Genomic DNA, 22,954 nt, shown 5'->3' with positions numbered 1-22,954 from the left:
TAACCTCCCATATTCTACCTGTCAGGTAATCCCAGGTGCTCTCAGGTACCAGGTACTTATTAACCTTCCATATTCTACCTGTCAGGTACTCCCAGGTACCAGGTACTCTTCCTTGCAGGTACTAATCACCCTCTTTTTTAAACATAATCAGATACTGGCAGGTACTAACAAGGTTGTCACCTTCACCTGGCAGGTACCAGGATCGGACAAGCGTCAGAATGTTTTGTCTACTGGAAGGACCCGGCCACCAGCGATACCTGGGGACTCAACTTCACCTCTCCTATAGACGCAAAGCAGTTCCGAGAATGTTGCGTGAGTACCCATGTGTGTGGGAGAACTTTGGTGTGTCTGGGACTTATTTGGTATGTGTGTGGGGACTTGTTTGGGTGTGTGGGGACTTATTTGGTGTGTATGGGACTTATTTGGTATGTGTGTGGGGACTTGTTTGGGTGTGTGGGGACTTATTTGGTGTATCTGGGACTTATTTGGTATGTGTGTGGGGACTTATTTGGTGTATCTGGGACTTATTTGGTATGTGTGTGGGGACTTATTTGGTGTATCTGGGACTTATTTGGTATGTGTGTGGGGACTTATTTAGTGTATCTGGGACTTATTTGGTATGTGTGTGGGGACTTATTTGGGTGTGTGAGGACTTATTTGGTGTGTATGGGACTTATTTTGTGGTGTGTGGGGACTTATCTGGATGTGTGAGACTTATTGGGTGGGTGGGGGACTTATTTTGGTGTGTGGGAACTTATTTGGGGAATTATATTTTTTACACGGAGTTTTACAAGGTTAGGTTAAGGATTCCTAACTTTATTGACAAGCTAACAGCTGTTACCTACATCAGCTCATTTGAAAGCATTTTTATTGTTATGAGACATACAAGTAGGGAACAGGATGAAGTTGGAGCCATCTTTGACTCCATTTGTTTCGTTGATGTCATTATGCTGTACGAACATGTTCCAGACTTCAGCCATCCTGGGGATAAATGATCTCAGATGAAGTGATGTTCTGGAGAAGGTCACAGTTAGAGTTAAGCTGCTGCTGGCTGCCCGTCTTGTGGTGTAGAAGCTCACTTCTCGCTGTCCTCGGAGTGGAGCCAAGTGTGGTACTTCGACAATACATGTATTGGCCTTGTACATAACAGTAAGACCACCCTGCTGACACAATAAATCTGTCCAGGCTGAGTCCAGGCCAGAGATGAGTCGTCTTGCTCTGTTCTCTATTCTGTCAAGAAGTCGTAGATGAGACGGAGGGCAGGCAGTCCAAGGAAGTGAAGCATACTCTCTCTCTCTCTCTCTCATTCTCATTTCTCTCTCTCTCTCTCTCATTCTCATTTCTTTCTCTCTCTCTCTCTCTCTCTCTCTCTCTCTCTCTCTCTCTCTCTCTCTCTCTCTCTCTCTCTCTCTCTCTCTCTCTCTCTCTCTCTCTCTCTCTCTCTCATTCTCATTCTCATTCTCTCTGTCTCTCATTCTCATTGTCTCTCTCTCTCTCCCCTCACTAGTTGGTCAGCTGAGCATGTCCAGGATTTAATAATCACGTCTGACGCACAAGCCTTTGTGTGTGTGTGTGTGTGTGTGTGTGTGTGTGTGTGTGTGTGTGTGTGTGTGTGTGTGTGTGTACTCATCTAATTGTACTCACCTAATTGTGGTTGCAGGGGTCGAGACTCAGCTTCTGGCCCCGCCTCTTCACTGAGAGCTACTGGGTCCTCTCTTTCCCTGCTCCATGAGTTTTATCATACCTCATCTTAAAGCTATGAATGGTTCCTGCCTCCACTGCGTCACTTGCCAGGCTATTCCACTTCCTGACAACTCTGTGACTAAAGAAATACTTCCTAACATCCCTTTGACTCATCTGAGTTTTCAACTTCCAACTGTGACCCCTTGTTTCTGTGTCCCATCTCTGGAACATCCTGTCTCTGTCCACCTTGTCTATTCCACACAGTATTTTGTAGTGTGTGTGTGTGTGTGTGTGTGTGTGTCTGTGTGGGTATCTCTCCTAGTTGTAGTTGCAGGGGTCGAGTCATAGCTCCTGGCCCCGGCTTTTCGCTGTGTGTATGTTTGCGCGCGGGTATCCAACGCCACATACACCAGCATTAATTAATATTCCAGTGAGAGCTGAGACTCAGTAAGTTTAACATGCTAAAAACAATCTTTAATAATTCGCGAAGTGTACCCTTCTCCCCACACAGTTTTCCATTCTTGTGGTTAAGACCTTGCTGACACAAGAGACTAAGCCGGTGAGGGCAGGACCCAGTCCCCATGTTGCTTTATTCTATACAGAATAAAGGTTTTTTTGCTGGGCTTGAAGAATAGTGTGTGTGTGTGTGTGTGTGTGTGTGTGTGTGTGTGTGTGTGTGTGTGTGTGTGTGTGTGTGTGTGTGTGTGTGTGTGTGTGTTGGTAAATGCTGGAAGGTGTGAAGAGCAAATCCCACAGAGTTTTTGGGGCGTTTTCTTGTTTAAAGGTGTAACTCGTGTATATTATTGCTGTTTGTAGGTGTCAGTCTTGTATATTATTTCTTTTTCTAGGTGTAACTTTTGTATATTAACTTTATTTGTTATTTCTAGTGATAACTTGTGTATAATTTTTGACTTATTTGTTGTTTATAGGTGTAACTTGTGTATATTATTTAAATTATGCGTTGTTTCTAGGTGTAACTCGTGTATATTATTTAAATTATGTGTTGTTTCTAGGTGTAACTCGTGTATATTATTTAAATTATGTGTTGTTTCTAGGTGTAACTCGTGTATATTATTTAAATTATGTGTTGTTTCTAGGTGTAACTTATGTATATTATTTAACTTATGTGTTTTTGTAGGTGTAACTTGTATATTATTTAACATGTTTGTAGGTGTAACTAATGTATATTATTTTACTCATGTGCTGTTTATAGGTGTAACTAATGTATATTATTTAACTCGTGTTATTTGTAGGGGTAACTCATGTATATTGTTTAACTTATGTATTGTTTATAGGTCTAACTCGTGTATATCATTTAATTTTTGCGTTTATTTATACTGTTTGAAGGTGTAACTATTATATTAGTTGAGTTATATTTTATTTAAAGTCATATATTATATATTAATTACAGAGCGAAGCATTTTAGTAAGTTTAAATGTTTTGTTTAGTAGTTAAATAAGACAGAAATTGAGGAATATCTAGATCTTAGAATATAATTGGAATTTATGAATAAACTGAAATGTATTTCTTCTATTTTAGGAATATTTATTTTTAAATTTTATTCTCTTGGAAGTTATATTTTTTCATTAATTTATTTTTTGTTTCCAATTTCACATTAAAAATAAATTAATAAAATTTATAAAATTAGGATTTTTTTTAATCAAAATAAATGTTTATAAAGGAAAATATATAAAAAAAATTAAAATTTCCTGAAACCGCAAGGAAAAATTTGATTTATTTTTAATTCGAGAAACCAAAAGAAAAAAATATATAACAAAGTCACTTTTTACCTCCTTTATTATGATTTTTTTCAATGGAATATTTAGTTAGATGCCCGTTTTCTATGAGTGAAGGTGAGGTCCGTTTTCTGTGTGGAGGGAAGACCTCAGTAGTGCGGCGGACACTAGTGTGAAGAGTTGTGTCTTCTCTCTCTCTCCTCATATATATATATCCATTTTCAATCGTTCCATTTAAAATTGTCTACCACAAAACGAAACGAACATAGATAGTGATAATAAGCGGTGAAGCGGACCGGAACATAACCTGTATTAATAATACTAACATAAAAACTTTCAACTCGCCACAGAACATTGCGATGTGATGATTCTCAATCCAAGTGATATTTTTTCTGAAGTGTATCGTGCCATCTTCTGGATTATAAACAATAATCACAAAACAGAAACAATAAAAGAATTGATATTTGTTAATTAGTGAGGACGTACACGCAATACGTGCGTAATTTTTTTTTTTTAGGATTTTTTCATGTATTATTGACAATGTTAGGATGTTTGGGGGGGAGGAGGACTTGATGCTGGTGAGGGGATCTTGATCCCAGGAATTGGAGGTGTCCTCGCTTTATTCGGATCAGACATGGTTGCCTCCTATTTTTCCATTCTCTGTGTAATCTCTACTGGTTTAGCGCTTCCACATCAATAATAATAATTAGTGATAATAATAATAATTATTATGATTATTATTGCAGGTATCTGAGCAGATGAATGTATGTAGTGTGTGAGATTATGATTGATGAAGACAGCAGCGTGCAGTTGCAAATACTACAGTGACTTAGTGACGATTTAGATATAAACATGTGTCTTTAATAGCAAGAACAATATATAGGCTTGTGGAAGCCAGGGGCTTGGCTTGAGGAAGCCAGGGGCTTGGGTTGAGGAAGCCAGGGGCTTGGGTTGAGGAAGCCAGGGGCTTGGGTTGAGGAAGCCAGGGGCTTGGGTTGAGGAAGCCAGGGGCTTGGGTTGAGGAAGCCAGGGGCTTGGGTTGAGGAAGCCAGGGGCTTGGGTTGAGGAAGCCAGGGGCTTGGCTTGAGGAAGCCAGGGGCTCGACTTGAGGAAGTCAGGGGCTTGGCTTGAGGAAGCCAGGGCCTTGGCTTGAAGTCAGATGCTTGGCTTGAGGAAGCCAGGGGCTTGGCTTGAGGAAGTCAGATGCTTGGCTTGAGGAAGTCAAAGGGTTGGCTTGAGGAAGCCAGAGGCTTGGCTTGAGGAAGCCAGAGGCTTGGCTTGAGGAAGTCAGAGGCTTGGCTTAAGGAAGTCAGAGGCTTTGCTTGAGGAAGTCAGATGCTTTGCTTGAGGAAGTCAGGGGCTTGGCTTGAGGAAGTCAGGGGCTTGGCTTGAGGAAGCCAGAGGCTTGGCTTGAGGAAGCCAGAGGCTTGGCTTGAGGAAGCCAGGGGCTCGGCTTGAGGAAGTCAGAGGCTTGGCTTGAGGAAGTCAGAGGCTTTGCTTGAGGAAGTCAGAGGTTTGGCTTGAGGAAGCCAGAGGCTTTGCTTGAGGAAGTCAGGGGCTTGGCTTGAGGAAGTCAGGGGCTTGGCTTGAGGAAGCCAGAGGCTTGGCTTGAGGGAGCCAGAGGCTCGGCTTGAGGAAGCCAGAGGCTTGGCTTGTTGAAGCCAGAGACTATAGACTTGGCTGGTGGAAGCCAGAGGCTTGCCTTGTGGAAGCCAGAGGCTTGGCTTGAGGAAGCCAAAGGCTTGGCTTGTGGAAGCCAGAGGCTTGGCTTGAGGAAGCCAGAGGCTTGGCTTCTGGAAGCCAGAGGCTTGGCTTGTGGAAGCCAGAGACTATAGACTTGGCTGGTGGAAGCCAGAGGCTTGCCTTGTGGAAGCCAGAGGCTTGGCTTGAGGAAGCCAAAGGCTTGGCTTGTGGAAGCCAGAGGCTTGACTTGAGGAAACCAGAGGCTTTGCTTGAGGAAGCCAGAGGCTTGGCTTGAGGAAGCCAGAGGATTGGCTTGAGGAAGCCAGAGGCTTGGCTTGAGGAAGCCAAAGGCTTGGCTTGAGGAAGTCAGGGGCTTGGCTTAAGGAAGCCAGAGGCTTGGCTTCTGGAAGCCAGAGGCTTGGCTTGTGGAAGCCAGAGACTATAGACTTGGCTGGTGGAAGCCAGAGGCTTGCCTTGTGGAAGCCAGAGGCTTGGCTTGAGGAAGACATAGGCTTGGCTTGAGGAAGCCAGAGGCTTGGCTTCTGGAAGCCAGAGGCTTGGCTTGTGGAAGCCAGAGACTATAGACTTGGCTGGTGGAAGCCAGAGGCTTGCCTTGTGGAAGCCAGAGGCTTGGCTTGTGGAAGCCAGAGGCTTGACTTGAGGAAACCAGAGGCTTTGCTTGAGGAAGCCAGAGGCTTGGCTTGAGGAAGCCAGAGGATTGGCTTGAGGAAGCCAGAGGCTTGGCTTGAGGAAGCCAAAGGCTTGGCTTGAGGAAGTCAGGGGCTTGGCTTGAGGAAGCCAGAGGCTTGGCTAGAGGAAGCCAGAGGCTTGGCTTGAGGAAGTCAGGGGCTTGGCTTGAGGAAGCCAGAGGCTTGGCTTGAGGAAGTCAGGGGCTCGGCTTGAGGAAGCCAGAGGCTTGGCTTGTGGAAGCCAGGGGCTTGGCTTGAGGAAGCCAGAGACTTGGCTTGAGGAAGCCAGAGGCTTGGCTTGAGGAAGCCAGAGGTTTGGCTTGAGGAAGCCAGAGGCTTGGCTTGTGGAAGCCAGAGGCTTGGCTTGTGGAAGCCAGAGGTTTGGCTTGAGGAAGCCAGAGGCTTGGCTTTTGGAAGCCAGAGGCTTGGCTTGAGGAAGACATAGGCTTGGCTTGAGGAAGCCAGAGGCTTGGCTTCTGGAAGCCAGAGGCTTGGCTTTTGGAAACCAGAGACTAGAGATTTGGCTTGTGGAAGTCAGAGGCTTGGCTTGTGGAAGCCAGAGGCTTGGCTTGAGGAAGCCAGAGGCTTGGCTTGTGGAAGCCAGAGGCTTGGCTTGTGGAAGCCAGAGGCTTGACTTGAGGAAGCTAGAGGCTTTGCTTGAGGAAGCCAGAGGCTTGGCTTGAGGAAGCCAGAGGATTGGCTTGAGGAAGCCAGAGGCTTGGCTTGAGGAAGCCAGAGGCTTGGCTTGTGGAAGCCAGAGGCTTGGCTTGTGGAAGCCAGAGGCTTGGCTTGAGGAAGCCAGAGGCTTGGCTTGAGGAAGCCAGAGGCTTGGCTTGAGGAAGCCAGAGGCTTGGCTTGTGGAAGCCAGAGGCTTGGCTTGAGGAAGGCAGAGGCTTGGCTTGAGGAAGCCATAGGCTTGGCTTGAAAAAGTCAATGGCTTGGCTTGAGGAAGCCAGAGGCTTGGCTTGAGGAAGCCAGAGGCTTGGCTTGAGGAAACCAGAGGCTTGGCTTAAGTAAGCCAGAGGCTTGGCTTGTGGAAGCCAGAGGCTTGGCTTGTGGAAGCCAGAGGCTTGGCTTGTGGAAGCCATAGGCTTGGCTTGAGGAAGCCAGAGGCTTGGCTTGAGGAAGCCATAGGCTTGGCTTGAGGAAGCCATAGGCTTTGCTTGAGGAAGCCAGAGGCTTCGCTTGAGGAAGCCAGATGCTTGGCTTGACGAAGCCATAGGCTTGGCTTGAGGAAGCCAGAGGTTTGGCTTCTGGAAGCCAGAGGCATGGCTTATGGAAGCCAGAGGCTTGGCTTGAGGAGGCCAGAGGCTTGGCTTGAGGAAGCCATAGGCCTGGCTTGAGGAAGCCATAGGCTTTGCTTGAGGAAGCCAGAGGCTTGGCTTGAGGAAGCCAGAGGCTTGGCTTCTGTAAGCCAGAGGCTTGGCTTATGGAAACCAGAGGCTTGGCTTGAGAAATCCAGAGGCTTGGCTTGAAGAAGCCAGAGGCTTGGCTTGTGGAAGCCAGAGGCTTGGCTTATGGAATCCAGAGGCTTTGCTTGAGGAAGCCAGAGGTTTGGCTTGAGGAAGCCATAGGCTTGGCTTGTGGAAGCCAGAGACTTGGCTTGTGGAAGCCAAAGGCTTGGCTTGAGGAAGCCAGAGGCTTGGCTTGAGGAAGCCAGAGGCTTGGCTTGAGGAAGCCAGAGGCTTGGCTTGTGGAAGCCAGAGGCTTGGCTTGAGGAAGCCAGAGGCTTGGCTTGAGGAAGCCAGAGGCTTTGCTTGAGGAAGCCATAATCTTGGCTTGAGGAAGCCAGAGGCTTGGCTTCTGGAAACCAGAGGCTTGGCTTATGGAAGCCAGAGGCTTGGCTTGTGGAAGCCAGAGGCTTGGCTTGTGGAAGCCATAGGCTTGGCTCGAGGAAGCCAGAGGCTTGGCTTGAGGAAGCCATAGGCTTGGCTTGAGGAAGCCAGAGGCTTGGCTTGAGGAAGCCAGAGGCTTGGCTTGAGGAAGCCATAGGGTTGGCTTGAGGAAGTCAGAGGCTTGGCTTGAGGAAGCCATAGGCTTGGCTTGTGAAGTCAGAGGCTTGGCTTGTGGAAGCCAGAGGCTTGGCTTGAGGAAGCCAGAGGCTTGGCTTGAGGAAGCCATAAGCTTGGCTTGTGAAGTCAGAGGCTTGGCTTGTGAAGTCAGAGGCTTGGCTTGTTGAAGCCAGAGGCTTGGCTTGAGGAAGCCAGGGGCTTGGCTTGAAGAAGCCATAGGCTTGGCTTGAGGAAGTCAGGGGCTCGGCTTGAGGAAGCCATAGGCTTGGCTTGCGGAAGCCAGAGGCTTGGCTTGAGGAAGCCAGAGACTTGGCTTGAGGAAGCCAGAGGCTTGGCTTGAGGAAGCCAGAGGTTTGGCTTGAGGAAGCCAGAGGCTTGGCTTGAGGAAGCCAGAAGCTTGGCTTGAGGAAGTGATAGGCTTGGCTTGAGGAAGCCAGAGGCTTGGCTTGAGGAAGCCAGAGGCTTGGCTTGAGGAAGCCAGAGGCTTGGCTTAAGGAAGCCAGAGGCTTGGCTTGAGGAAGCCAGAGGCTTGGCTTGAGGAAGCCATAGGCTTGGCTTGAGGAAGCCAGAGGCTTGGCTTGAGGAAGTGAGAGGCTTGGCTTGAGGAAACCAGAGGCTTGGCTTGAGGAAGCCAGAGGCTTGGCTTGAGGAAGCCAGAGGCTTGGCTTGAGGAAGCCAGAGGCTTGGCTTAAGGAAGCCTGAGGCTTTGCTTGAGGAAGCCAGAGGCTTGGCTTGAGGAAGCCATAGGCTTGGCTTGAGGAAGCCAGAGGCTTGGCTTGTGGAAGCCAGAGGTTTGGCTTGAGGAAGCCAGAAGATTGACTTGAGGAAGTCAGAGGCTTGGCTTGAAGCCAGAGGCTTTATACAAACTTAATTTGGTCGGAACGTTGCCATGACGAAGTTCTTTACTGCAGTTGTGTTTATAATTGTCGACAGGTGGTCATGGTCTACATCTTCTGTAGTTCTGTCTACACATGGTTCACCTCTGTGGTTCTGTCTACACGAGGTTCATCTGTGGTTGTGTCTACACGAGGTTCATCTGTGGTTCTGTCTACACGAGGTTCATTTGTGGTTCTGTCTACACGAGGCTCATCTTTGGTTCTGTCGACATGAGGTTCATCTGTGGTTCTGTCTATACGAGGTTCATCTGTGGTTCTGTCTACATGAGGTTCATCTGTGGTTCTGTCTATACGAGGTTCATCTGTGGTTCTGTCTTCATGAGGTTCATCTGTGGTTCTGTCTATACGAGGTTCATCTGTGGTTCTGTCCACATGAGGTTCATCTGTGGTTCTGTCTATACGAGGTTCATCTGTGGTTCTGTCTACATGAGGTTCATCTGTGGTTCTGTCTATACGAGGTTCATCTGTGGTTCTGTGTACATGAGGTTCATCTGTGGTTCTGTGTACATGAGGTTCATCTGTGGTTCTGTCTATACGAGGTTCATCTGTGGTTCTGTCTATACGAGGTTCATCTGTGGTTCTGTCTACATGAGGTTCATCTGTGGTTCTGTCTACATGAGGTTCATCTGTGGTTCTGTCTATACGAGGTTCATCTGTGGTTCTGTCTACGTGAGATTCATCTGTGGTTCTGTCTACATGAGGTTCATCTGTGGTTCTGTCTACATAGGTTCATCTGTGGTTCTGTCTACATGAGGTTCATCTGTGGTTCTGTCTACATGAGGTTCATCTGTGGATCTGTCTACATGAGGTTCATCTGTGGTTCTGTCTACATGAGGTTCATCTGTGGTTTTGTCTACATGAAGTTCATCTGTGGTTCAGTCTACATGAGGTTCATCTGTGGTTCTGTCTACATGAGGTTCATCTGTGGTTCTGTCTACATGAGGTTCATCTGTGGTTCTGTCTACACGAGGTTAATCTGTGGTTCTGTATACATGAGGTTCATCTGTGGTTCTGTCTACATGAGATTCATCTGTGATTCTGTCTACATGAGGTTCATCTGTGGTTCTGTCTACATGAGGTTCATCTGTGGTTCTGTCTACATGTTCACCTGTGGTTCTGTCTACATGTTCACCTGTGGTTCTGTTTACATGTTCACCTTTGGTTTTGTCTACATGAGGTTCACCTGTGGTTCTGTCTACATGAGGTTCACCTGTGGTTCTGTCTACATGAGGTTCACCTGTGGTTCTGTCTACATGAGGTTCACCTGTGGTTCTGTCTACATGAGGTTCATCTGTGGTTCTGTCTACATGAGGTTCATCTGTGGTTCTGTCTACATGAGGTTCACCTGTGGTTCTGTCTACATGAGGTTCATCCGTGGTTCTGTCTACATGAGGTTCACCTGTGGTTCTGTCTACATGAGGTTCATCTGTGGTTCTGTCTACATGAGGTTCACCTGTGGTTCTGTCTACATGAGGTTCATCTGTGGTTCTGTCTACATGAGGTTCATCTGTGGTTCTGTCTACATGAGGTTCACCTGTGGTTCTGTCTACATGAGGTTCACCTGTGGTTCTGTCTACATGAGGTTCACCTGTGGTTCTGTCTACACGAGGTTCATCTGTGGTTCTGTCTACATGAGGTTCATCTGTGGTTCTGTCTACACGAGGTTCATCTGTGCTTCTGTCTACATGAGGTTCATCTGTGGTTCTCTCTACACATGGTTCACCTCTGTGGTTCTGTCTACACGAGGTTCATCTGTGGTTGTCTACACGAGGTTCATCTGTGGTTCTGTCTACACGAGGTTCATCTGTGGTTCTGTCTACACGAGGTTCATCTGTGGTTCTGTCTACATGAGGTTCATCTGTGGTTCTGTCTATACGAGGTTCATCTGTAGTTCTGTCTACATGAGGTTCATCTGTGGTTCTGTCTATACGAGGTTCATCTGTGGTTCTGTCTTCATGAGGTTCATCTGTGGTTCTGTCTATACGAGGTTCATCTGTGGTTCTGTCTACATGAGGTTCATCTGTGGTTCTGTCTATACGAGGTTCATCTGTGGTTCTGTCTACATGAGGTTCATCTGTGGTTCTGTCTATACGAGGTTCATCTGTGGTTCTCTCTACATGAGGTTCATCTGAGGTTCTGTCTATACGAGGTTCATCTGTGGTTCTGTCTATACGAGGTTCATCTGTGGTTCTGTCTACATGAGGTTCATCTGTGGTTCTGTCTACATGAGGTTCATCTGTGGTTCTGTCTATACGAGGTTCATCTGTGGTTCTGTCTACATGAGATTCATCTGTGGTTCTGTCTACATGAGGTTCATCTGTGGTTCTGTCTACATGAGGTTCATTTGTGGTTCTGTCTACATGAGGTTCATCTGTGGTTCTGTCTACATGAGGTTCATCTGTGGTTCTCTCTACATGCGGTTCACTTGTGGTTCTGTCTACATGAGGTTCATCTGTGGTTCTGTCTACATGAGGTTCATCTGTGGTTCTCTCTACATGAGGTTCACTTGTGGTTCTGTCTACATGAGGTTCATCTGTGGTTCTGTCTACATGAGGTTCACCTGTGGTTCTGTCTACATGAGGTTCATCTGTGGTTCTGTCTACATGAGGTTCACCTGTGGTTCTGTCTACATGAGGTTCATCTGTGGTTCTGTCTACATGAGGTTCACCTGTGGTTCTGTCTACATGAGGTTCATCTGTGGTTCTGTCTACATGAGGTTCATCTGTGGTTCTGTCTACATGAGGTTCATCTGTGGTTCTGTCTACATGAGGTTCATCTGTGGTTCTGTCTACATGAGGTTCATCTGTGGTTCTGTCTACATGAGGTTCATCTGTGGTTCTGTCTACATGAGGTTCATCTGTGGTTCTGTCTACATGAGGTTCATCTGTGGTTCTGTCTACATGAGGTTCATCTGTGGTTCTGTCTACATGAGGTTCACCTGTGGTTCTGTCTACATGAGGTTCACCTGTGGTTCTGTCTACATGAGGTTCACCTGTGGTTCTGTCTACACGAGGTTCATCTGTGGTTCTGTCTACATGAGGTTCATCTGTGGTTCTGTCTACACGAGGTTCATCTGTGCTTCTGTCTACATGAGGTTCATCTGTGGTTCTCTCTACACATGGTTCACCTCTGTGGTTCTGTCTACACGAGGTTCATCTGTGGTTGTCTACACGAGGTTCATCTGTGGTTCTGTCTACACGAGGTTCATCTGTGGTTCTGTCTACACGAGGTTCATCTGTGGTTCTGTCTACATGAGGTTCATCTGTGGTTCTGTCTATACGAGGTTCATCTGTAGTTCTGTCTACATGAGGTTCATCTGTGGTTCTGTCTATACGAGGTTCATCTGTGGTTCTGTCTTCATGAGGTTCATCTGTGGTTCTGTCTATACGAGGTTCATCTGTGGTTCTGTCTACATGAGGTTCATCTGTGGTTCTGTCTATACGAGGTTCATCTGTGGTTCTGTCTACATGAGGTTCATCTGTGGTTCTGTCTATACGAGGTTCATCTGTGGTTCTCTCTACATGAGGTTCATCTGAGGTTCTGTCTATACGAGGTTCATCTGTGGTTCTGTCTATACGAGGTTCATCTGTGGTTCTGTCTACATGAGGTTCATCTGTGGTTCTGTCTACATGAGGTTCATCTGTGGTTCTGTCTATACGAGGTTCATCTGTGGTTCTGTCTACATGAGATTCATCTGTGGTTCTGTCTACATGAGGTTCATCTGTGGTTCTGTCTACATGAGGTTCATTTGTGGTTCTGTCTACATGAGGTTCATCTGTGGTTCTGTCTACATGAGGTTCATCTGTGGTTCTCTCTACATGCGGTTCACTTGTGGTTCTGTCTACATGAGGTTCATCTGTGGTTCTGTCTACATGAGGTTCATCTGTGGTTCTCTCTACATGAGGTTCACTTGTGGTTCTGTCTACATGAGGTTCATCTGTGGTTCTGTCTACATGAGGTTCACCTGTGGTTCTGTCTACATGAGGTTCATCTGTGGTTCTGTCTACATGAGGTTCACCTGTGGTTCTGTCTACATGAGGTTCATCTGTGGTTCTGTCTACATGAGGTTCATCTGTGGTTCTGTCTACATGAGGTTCATCTGTGGTTCTGTCTACATGAGGTTCATCTGTGGTTCTGTCTACATGAGGTTCATCTGTGGTTCTGTCTACATGAGGTTCATCTGTGGTTCTGTCTACATGAGGTTCATCTGTGGTTCTGTCTACATGAGGTTCATCTGTGGTTCTGTCTACATGAGGTTCATCTGTGGTTCTGTCTACATGAGGTTCATCTGTGGTTCTGTCTACATGAGGTTCACCTGTGGTTCTGTCTACATGAGGTTCACCTGTGGTTCTGTCTACATGAGGTTCACCTGTGGTTCTGTCTACACGAGGTTCATCTGTGGTTCTGTCTACATGAGGTTCATCTGTGGTTCTGTCTACACGAGGTTCATCTGTGCTTCTGTCTACATGAGGTTCATCTGTGGTTCTCTCTACACATGGTTCACCTCTGTGGTTCTGTCTACACGAGGTTCATCTGTGGTTGTCTACACGAGGTTCATCTGTGGTTCTGTCTACACGAGGTTCATCTGTGGTTCTGTCTACACGAGGTTCATCTGTGGTTCTGTCTACATGAGGTTCATCTGTGGTTCTGTCTATACGAGGTTCATCTGTAGTTCTGTCTACATGAGGTTCATCTGTGGTTCTGTCTATACGAGGTTCATCTGTGGTTCTGTCTTCATGAGGTTCATCTGTGGTTCTGTCTATACGAGGTTCATCTGTGGTTCTGTCTACATGAGGTTCATCTGTGGTTCTGTCTATACGAGGTTCATCTGTGGTTCTGTCTACATGAGGTTCATCTGTGGTTCTGTCTATACGAGGTTCATCTGTGGTTCTCTCTACATGAGGTTCATCTGAGGTTCTGTCTATACGAGGTTCATCTGTGGTTCTGTCTATACGAGGTTCATCTGTGGTTCTGTCTACATGAGGTTCATCTGTGGTTCTGTCTACATGAGGTTCATCTGTGGTTCTGTCTATACGAGGTTCATCTGTGGTTCTGTCTACATGAGATTCATCTGTGGTTCTGTCTACATGAGGTTCATCTGTGGTTCTGTCTACATGAGGTTCATTTGTGGTTCTGTCTACATGAGGTTCATCTGTGGTTCTGTCTACATGAGGTTCATCTGTGGTTCTCTCTACATGCGGTTCACTTGTGGTTCTGTCTACATGAGGTTCATCTGTGGTTCTGTCTACATGAGGTTCATCTGTGGTTCTCTCTACATGAGGTTCACTTGTGGTTCTGTCTACATGAGGTTCATCTGTGGTTCTGTCTACATGAGGTTCACCTGTGGTTCTGTCTACATGAGGTTCATCTGTGGTTCTGTCTACATGAGGTTCACCTGTGGTTCTGTCTACATGAGGTTCATCTGTGGTTCTGTCTACATGAGGTTCACCTGTGGTTCTGTCTACATGAGGTTCATCTGTGGTTCTGTCTACATGAGGTTCATCTGTGGTTCTGTCTACATGAGGTTCATCTGTGGTTCTGTCTACATGAGGTTCATCTGTGGTTCTGTCTACATGAGGTTCATCTGTGGTTCTGTCTACATGAGGTTCATCTGTGGTTCTGTCTACATGAGGTTCATCTGTGGTTCTGTCTACATGAGGTTCATCTGTGGTTCTGTCTACATGAGGTTCACCTGTGGTTCTGTCTACATGAGGTTCACCTGTGGTTCTGTCTACATGAGGTTCACCTGTGGTTCTGTCTACACGAGGTTCATCTGTGGTTCTGTCTACATGAGGTTCATCTGTGGTTCTGTCTACACGAGGTTCATCTGTGCTTCTGTCTACATGAGGTTCATCTGTGGTTCTCTCTACACATGGTTCACCTCTGTGGTTCTGTCTACACGAGGTTCATCTGTGGTTGTCTACACGAGGTTCATCTGTGGTTCTGTCTACACGAGGTTCATCTGTGGTTCTGTCTACACGAGGTTCATCTGTGGTTCTGTCTACATGAGGTTCATCTGTGGTTCTGTCTATACGAGGTTCATCTGTAGTTCTGTCTACATGAGGTTCATCTGTGGTTCTGTCTATACGAGGTTCATCTGTGGTTCTGTCTTCATGAGGTTCATCTGTGGTTCTGTCTATACGAGGTTCATCTGTGGTTCTGTCTACATGAGGTTCATCTGTGGTTCTGTCTATACGAGGTTCATCTGTGGTTCTGTCTACATGAGGTTCATCTGTGGTTCTGTCTATACGAGGTTCATCTGTGGTTCTCTCTACATGAGGTTCATCTGAGGTTCTGTCTATACGAGGTTCATCTGTGGTTCTGTCTATACGAGGTTCATCTGTGGTTCTGTCTACATGAGGTTCATCTGTGGTTCTGTCTACATGAGGTTCATCTGTGGTTCTGTCTATACGAGGTTCATCTGTGGTTCTGTCTACATGAGATTCATCTGTGGTTCTGTCTACATGAGGTTCATCTGTGGTTCTCTCTACATGAGGTTCATTTGTGGTTCTGTCTACATGAGGTTCATCTGTGGTTCTGTCTACATGAGGTTCATCTGTGGTTCTCTCTACATGCGGTTCACTTGTGGTTCTGTCTACATGAGGTTCATCTGTGGTTCTGTCTACATGAGGTTCATCTGTGGTTCTCTCTACATGAGGTTCACTTGTGGTTCTGTCTACATGAGGTTCATCTGTGGTTCTGTCTACATGAGGTTCACCTGTGGTTCTGTCTACATGAGGTTCATCTGTGGTTCTGTCTACATGAGGTTCACCTGTGGTTCTGTCTACATGAGGTTCATCTGTGGTTCTGTCTACATGAGGTTCACCTGTGGTTCTGTCTACATGAGGTTCATCTGTGGTTCTGTCTACATGAGGTTCATCTGTGGTTCTGTCTACATGAGGTTCATCTGTGGTTCTGTCTACATGAGGTTCATCTGTGGTTCTGTCTACATGAGGTTCATCTGTGGTTCTGTCTACATGAGGTTCATCTGTGGTTCTGTCTACATGAGGTTCATCTGTGGTTCTGTCTACATGAGGTTCATCTGTGGTTCTGTCTACATGAGGTTCATCTGTGGTTCTGTCTACATGAGGTTCACCTGTGGTTCTGTCTACATGAGGTTCACCTGTGGTTCTGTCTACATGAGGTTCACCTGTGGTTCTGTCTACATGAGGTTCACCTGTGGTTCTGTCTACACGAGGTTCATCTGTGGTTCTGTCTACATGAGGTTCATCTGTGGTTCTGTCTACACGAGGTTCATCTGTGCTTCTGTCTACATGAGGTTCATCTGTGGTTCTCTCTACACATGGTTCACCTCTGTGGTTCTGTCTACACGAGGTTCATCTGTGGTTGTCTACACGAGGTTCATCTGTGGTTCTGTCTACACGAGGTTCATCTGTGGTTCTGTCTACACGAGGTTCATCTGTGGTTCTGTCTACATGAGGTTCATCTGTGGTTCTGTCTATACGAGGTTCATCTGTAGTTCTGTCTACATGAGGTTCATCTGTGGTTCTGTCTATACGAGGTTCATCTGTGGTTCTGTCTTCATGAGGTTCATCTGTGGTTCTGTCTATACGAGGTTCATCTGTGGTTCTGTCTACATGAGGTTCATCTGTGGTTCTGTCTATACGAGGTTCATCTGTGGTTCTGTCTACATGAGGTTCATCTGTGGTTCTGTATATACGAGGTTCATCTGTGGTTCTCTCTACATGAGGTTCATCTGAGGTTCTGTCTATACGAGGTTCATCTGTGGTTCTGTCTATACGAGGTTCATCTGTGGTTCTGTCTACATGAGGTTCATCTGTGGTTCTGTCTACATGAGGTTCATCTGTGGTTCTGTCTATACGAGGTTCATCTGTGGTTCTGTCTACATGAGATTCATCTGTGGTTCTGTCTACATGAGGTTCATCTGTGGTTCTGTCTACATGAGGTTCATTTGTGGTTCTGTCTACATGAGGTTCATCTGTGGTTCTGTCTACATGAGGTTCATCTGTGGTTCTCTCTACATGCGGTTCACTTGTGGTTCTGTCTACATGAGGTTCATCTGTGGTTCTGTCTACATGAGGTTCATCTGTGGTTCTCTCTACATGAGGTTCACTTGTGGTTCTGTCTACATGAGGTTCATCTGTGGTTCTGTCTACATGAGGTTCACCTGTGGTTCTGTCTACATGAGGTTCATCTGTGGTTCTGTCTACATGAGGTTCACCTGTGGTTCTGTCTACATGAGGTTCATCTGTGGTTCTGTCTACATGAGGTTCACCTGTGGTTCTGTCTACATGAGGTTCACCTGTGGTTCTGTCTACATGAGGTTCACCTGTGGTTCTGTCTACACGAGGTTCATCTGTGGTTCTGTCTACATGAGGTTCATCTGTGGTTCTGTCTACACGAGGTTCATCTGTGCTTCTGTCTACATGAGGTTCATCTGTGGTTCTCTCTACACATGGTTCACCTCTGTGGTTCTGTCTACACGAGGTTCATCTGTGGTTGTCTACACGAGGTTCATCTGTGGTTCTGTCTACACGAGGTTCATCTGTGGTTCTGTCTACACGAGGTTCATCTGTGGTTCTGTCTACATGAGGTTCATCTGTGGTTCTGTCTATACGAGGTTCATCTGTAGTTCTGTCTACATGAGGTTCATCTGTGGTTCTGTCTATACGAGGTTCATCTGTGGTTCTGTCTTCATGAGGTTCATCTGTGGTTCTGTCTATACGAGGTTCATCTGTGGTTCTGTCTACATGAGGTTCATCTGTGGTTCTGTCTATACGAGGTTCATCTGTGGTTCTGTCTACATGAGGTTCATCTGTGGTTCTGTCTATACGAGGTTCATTTGTGGTTCTCTCTACATGAGGTTCATCTGAGGTTCTGTCTATACGAGGTTCATCTGTGGTTCTGTCTATACGAGGTTCATCTGTGGTTCTGTCTACATGAGGTTCATCTGTGGTTCTGTCTACATGAGGTTCATCTGTGGTTCTGTCTATACGAGGTTCATCTGTGGTTCTGTCTACATGAGATTCATCTGTGGTTCTGTCTACATGAGGTTCATCTGTGGTTCTGTCTACATGAGGTTCATTTGTGGTTCTGTCTACATGAGGTTCATCTGTGGTTCTGTCTACATGAGGTTCATCTGTGGTTCTCTCTACATGCGGTTCACTTGTGGTTCTGTCTACATGAGGTTCATCTGTGGTTCTGTCTACATGAGGTTCATCTGTGGTTCTCTCTACATGAGGTTCACTTGTGGTTCTGTCTACATGAGGTTCATCTGTGGTTCTGTCTACATGAGGTTCACCTGTGGTTCTGTCTACATGAGGTTCATCTGTGGTTCTGTCTACATGAGGTTCACCTGTGGTTCTGTCTACATGAGGTTCATCTGTGGTTCTGTCTACATGAGGTTCACCTGTGGTTCTGTCTACATGAGGTTCATCTGTGGTTCTGTCTACATGAGGTTCATCTGTGGTTCTGTCTACATGAGGTTCATCTGTGGTTCTGTCTACATGAGGTTCATCTGTGGTTCTGTCTACATGAGGTTCATCTGTGGTTCTGTCTACATGAGGTTCATCTGTGGTTCTGTCTACATGAGGTTCATCTGTGGTTCTGTCTACATGAGGTTCATCTGTGGTTCTGTCTACATGAGGTTCACCTGTGGTTCTGTCTACATGAGGTTCACCTGTGGTTCTGTCTACATGAGGTTCACCTGTGGTTCTGTCTACATGAGGTTCACCTGTGGTTCTGTCTACATGAGGATCACCTGTGGTTCTGTCTACATGAGGTTCATCTGTGGTTCTGTCTACATGAGGTTCACCTGTGGTTCTGTCTACATGAGGTTCACCTGTGGTTCTGTCTACATGAGGTTCACCTGTGGTTCTGTCTACATGAGGTTCACCTGTGGTTCTGTCTACATGAGGTTCACCTGTGGTTCTGTCTACATGAGGTTCACCTGTGGTTCTGTCTACATGAGGTTCACCTGTGGTTCTGTCTACATGAGGTTCACCTGTGGTTCTGTCTACATGAGGTTCACCTGTGGTTCTGTCTACATGAGGTTCACCTGTGGTTCTGTCTACATGAGGTTCACCTGTGGTTCTGTCTACATGAGGTTCACCTGTGGTTCTGTCTACATGAGGTTCATCTGTGGTTCTGTCTACATGAGGTTCATCTGTGGTTCTGTCTACATGAGGTTCACCTGTGGTTCTGTCTACATGAGGTTCATCTGTGGTTCTGTCTACATGAGGTTCATCTGTGGTTCTGTCTACATGAGGTTCACCTGTGGTTCTGTCTACATGAGGTTCATCTGTGGTTCTGTCTACATGAGGTTCACCTGTGGTTCTGTCTACATGAGGTTCATCTGTGGTTCTGTCGACAGTCGAATGATTTTTTTACATTATTATTGCTATAAATGTTCCTATCATGTATACTGCGACTGCTATCATGTATACTGTGACTGCTATCATCTATACTGTGACTGCTATCATGTATACTGTGACTGCTATCATCTATACTGTGACTGCTATCATCTATACTGTGACTGCTATCATCTATACTGTGACTGCTATCATCTATACTGTGACTGCTATCATGTATACTGCGACTGCTATCATCTATACTGTGACTGCTATCATGTATACTGTGACTGCTATCATCTATACTGTGACTGCTATCATGTATACTGCGACTGCTATCATCTATACTGTGACTGCTATCATGTATACTGTGACTGCTATCATGTATACTATGACTGCTATCATGTATACTGCGACTGCTATCATCTATACTGCGACTGCTATCATGTATACTGTGACTGCTATCATGTATACTGTGACTGCTATCATGTATACTGTGACTGCTATCATGTATACTGTGACTGCTATCATCTATACTGTGACTGCTATCATGTATACTGTGACTGCTATCATCTATACTGTGACTGCTATCATGTATACTGCGACTGCTATCATGTATACTGCGACTGCTATCATCTATACTGCGACTGCTATCATGTATACTGTGACTGCTATCATCTATACTGTGACTGCTATCATCTATACTGTGACTGCTATCATGTATACTGCGACTGCTATCATCTATACTGCGACTGCTATCATGTATACTGTGACTGCTATCATGTATACTGCGACTGCTATCATCTATACTGCGACTGCTATCATGTATACTGTGACTGCTATCATGTATACTGCGACTGCTATCATGTATACTGTGACTGCTATCATGTATACTGTGACTGCTATCATCTATACTGCGACTGCTATCATGTATACTGTGACTGCTATCATGTATACTGCGACTGCTATCATGTATACTGTGACTGCTATCATCTATACTGTGACTGCTATCATGTATACTGTGACTGCTATCATCTATACTGCGACTGCTATCATGTATACTGTGACTGCTATCATGTATACTGCGACTGCTATCATGTATACTGTGACTGCTATCATGTATACTGTGACTGCTATCATGTATACTGTGACTGCTATCATGTATACTGTGACTGCTATCATCTATACTGCGACTGCTATCATGTATACTGTGACTGCTATCATGTATACTGCGACTGCTATCATGTATACTGTGACTGCTATCATGTATACTGTGACTGCTATCATGTATACTGTGACTGCTATCATGTATACTGTGACTGCTATCATGTATACTGTGACTGCTATCATCTATACTGCGACTGCTATCATGTATACTGTGACTGCTATCATGTATACTGCGACTGCTATCATGTATACTGCGACTGCTATCATGTATACTGTGACTGCTATCATGTATACTGCGACTGCTATCATCTATACTGCGACTGCTATCATGTATACTGTGACTGCTATCATGTATACTGCGACTGCTATCATGTATACTGTGACTGCTATCATCTATACTGCGACTGCTATCATCTATACTGCGACTGCTATCATGTATACTGTGACTGCTATCATCTATACTGCGACTGCTATCATGTATACTGCGACTGCTATCATGTATACTGCGACTGCTATCATGTATACTGTGACTGCTATCATGTATACTGCGACTGCTATCATGTATACTGTGACTGCTATCATGTATACTGCGACTGCTATCATCTATACTGTGACTGCTATCATGTATACTGCGACTGCTATCATGTATACTGTGACTGCTATCATCTATACTGTGACTGCTATCATCTATACTGCGACTGCTATCATGTATACTGTGACTGCTATCATGTATACTGCGACTGCTATCATGTATACTGTGACTGCTATCATCTATACTGTGACTGCTATCATCTATACTGCGACTGCTATCATCTATACTGCGACTGCTATCATCTATACTGCGACTGCTATCATGTATACTGCGACTGCTATCATGTATACTGCGACTGCTATCATCTATACTGCGACTGCTATCATGTATACTGTGACTGCTATCATGTATACTGCGACTGCTATCATGTATACTGTGACTGCTATCATGTATACTGTGACTGCTATCATGTATACTGTGACTGCTATCATGTATACTGTGACTGCTATCATGTATACTGTGACTGCTATCATGTATACTGTGACTGCTATCATGTATACTGTGACTGCTATCATGTATACTGTGACTGCTATCATCTATACTGCGACTGCTATCATGTATACTGTGACTGCTATCATGTATACTGTGACTGCTATCATGTATACTGTGACTGCTATCATCTATACTGCGACTGCTATCATGTATACTGTGACTGCTATCATGTATACTGTGACTGCTATCATGTATACTGTGACTGCTATCATGTATACTGTGACTGCTATCATGTATACTGTGACTGCTATCATGTATACTGCGACTGCTATCATGTATACTGTGACTGCTATCATGTATACTGCGACTGCTATCATCTATACTGTGACTGCTATCATGTATACTGCGACTGCTATCATGTATACTGTGACTGCTATCATGTATACTGTGACTGCTATCATGTATACTGCGACTGCTATCATCTATACTGTGACTGCTATCATGTATACTGCGACTGCTATCATGTATACTGTGACTGCTATCATGTATACTGTGACTGCTATCATGTATACTGTGACTGCTATCATGTATACTGTGACTGCTATCATCTATACTGTGACTGCTATCATGTATACTGCGACTGCTATCATGTATACTGCGACTGCTATCATGTATACTGTGACTGCTATCATGTATACTGTGACTGCTATCATCTATACTGCGACTGCTATCATGTATACTGTGACTGCTATCATGTATACTGTGACTGCTATCATGTATACTGTGACTGCTATCATGTATACTGTGACTGCTATCATGTATACTGCGACTGCTATCATCTATACTGCGACTGCTATCATGTATACTGTGCTATCATCTATACTGTGACTGCTATCATGTATACTGTGACTGCTATCATGTATACTGTGACTGCTATCATCTATACTGCGACTGCTATCATCTATACTGCGACTGCTATCATGTATACTGTGACTGCTATCATGTATACTGCGACTGCTATCATCTATACTGTGACTGCTATCATGTATACTGTGACTGCTATCATGTATACTGTGACTGCTATCATGTATACTGCGACTGCTATCATGTATACTGTGACTGCTATCATGTATACTGTGACTGCTATCATGTATACTGTGACTGCTATCATGTATACTGCGACTGCTATCATGTATACTGTGACTGCTATCATGTATACTGTGACTGCTATCATGTATACTGTGACTGCTATCATGTATACTGTGACTGCTATCATGTATACTGCGACTGCTATCATGTATACTGTGACTGCTATCATGTATACTGTGACTGCTATCATGTATACTGTGACTGCTATCATGTATACTGTGACTGCTATCATGTATACTGTGACTGCTATCATGTATACTGCGACTGCTATCATGTATACTGTGACTGCTATCATGTATACTGTGACTGCTATCATGTATACTGTGACTGCTATCATGTATACTGTGACTGCTATCATGTATACTGTGACTGCTATCATGTATACTGTGACTGCTATCATCTATACTGTGACTGCTATCATCTGTACTGCGACTGCTATCATGTATACTGTGACTGCTATCATCTATACTGTGACTGCTATCATCTATACTGTGACTGCTATCATCTGTACTGCGACTGCTATCATCTATACTGTGACTGCTATCATCTGTACTGCGACTGCTATCATCTATACTGTGACTGCT

The 22,954-nt window shown here is 45.2% G+C and overlaps 1 protein-coding gene across 17 annotated transcripts in view; it reads left to right on the top strand.

Moving 5' to 3' along the window:
- sif (still life) overlaps nt 1–22,954 on the top strand; it is a 1,051,963-nt gene that overhangs the window by 232,300 nt on the left and 796,709 nt on the right. For all 17 annotated transcript variants that reach the window (XM_070097567.1, XM_070097564.1, XM_070097583.1 and 14 more), the window contains exon 4: nt 194–312. In XM_070097567.1, the coding sequence (XP_069953668.1) occupies nt 194–312 (119 nt within the window). The remainder of the gene's footprint in view (nt 1–193; nt 313–22,954) is intronic.

Source organism: Cherax quadricarinatus, chromosome 58 (assembly GCF_038502225.1).
Source record: "Cherax quadricarinatus isolate ZL_2023a chromosome 58, ASM3850222v1, whole genome shotgun sequence".
Lineage (NCBI taxonomy): Eukaryota > Metazoa > Arthropoda > Malacostraca > Decapoda > Parastacidae > Cherax > Cherax quadricarinatus.
Note: the sequence above shows the minus strand (reverse complement) of the source record. Positions and strands in the feature narration are given on the sequence as shown.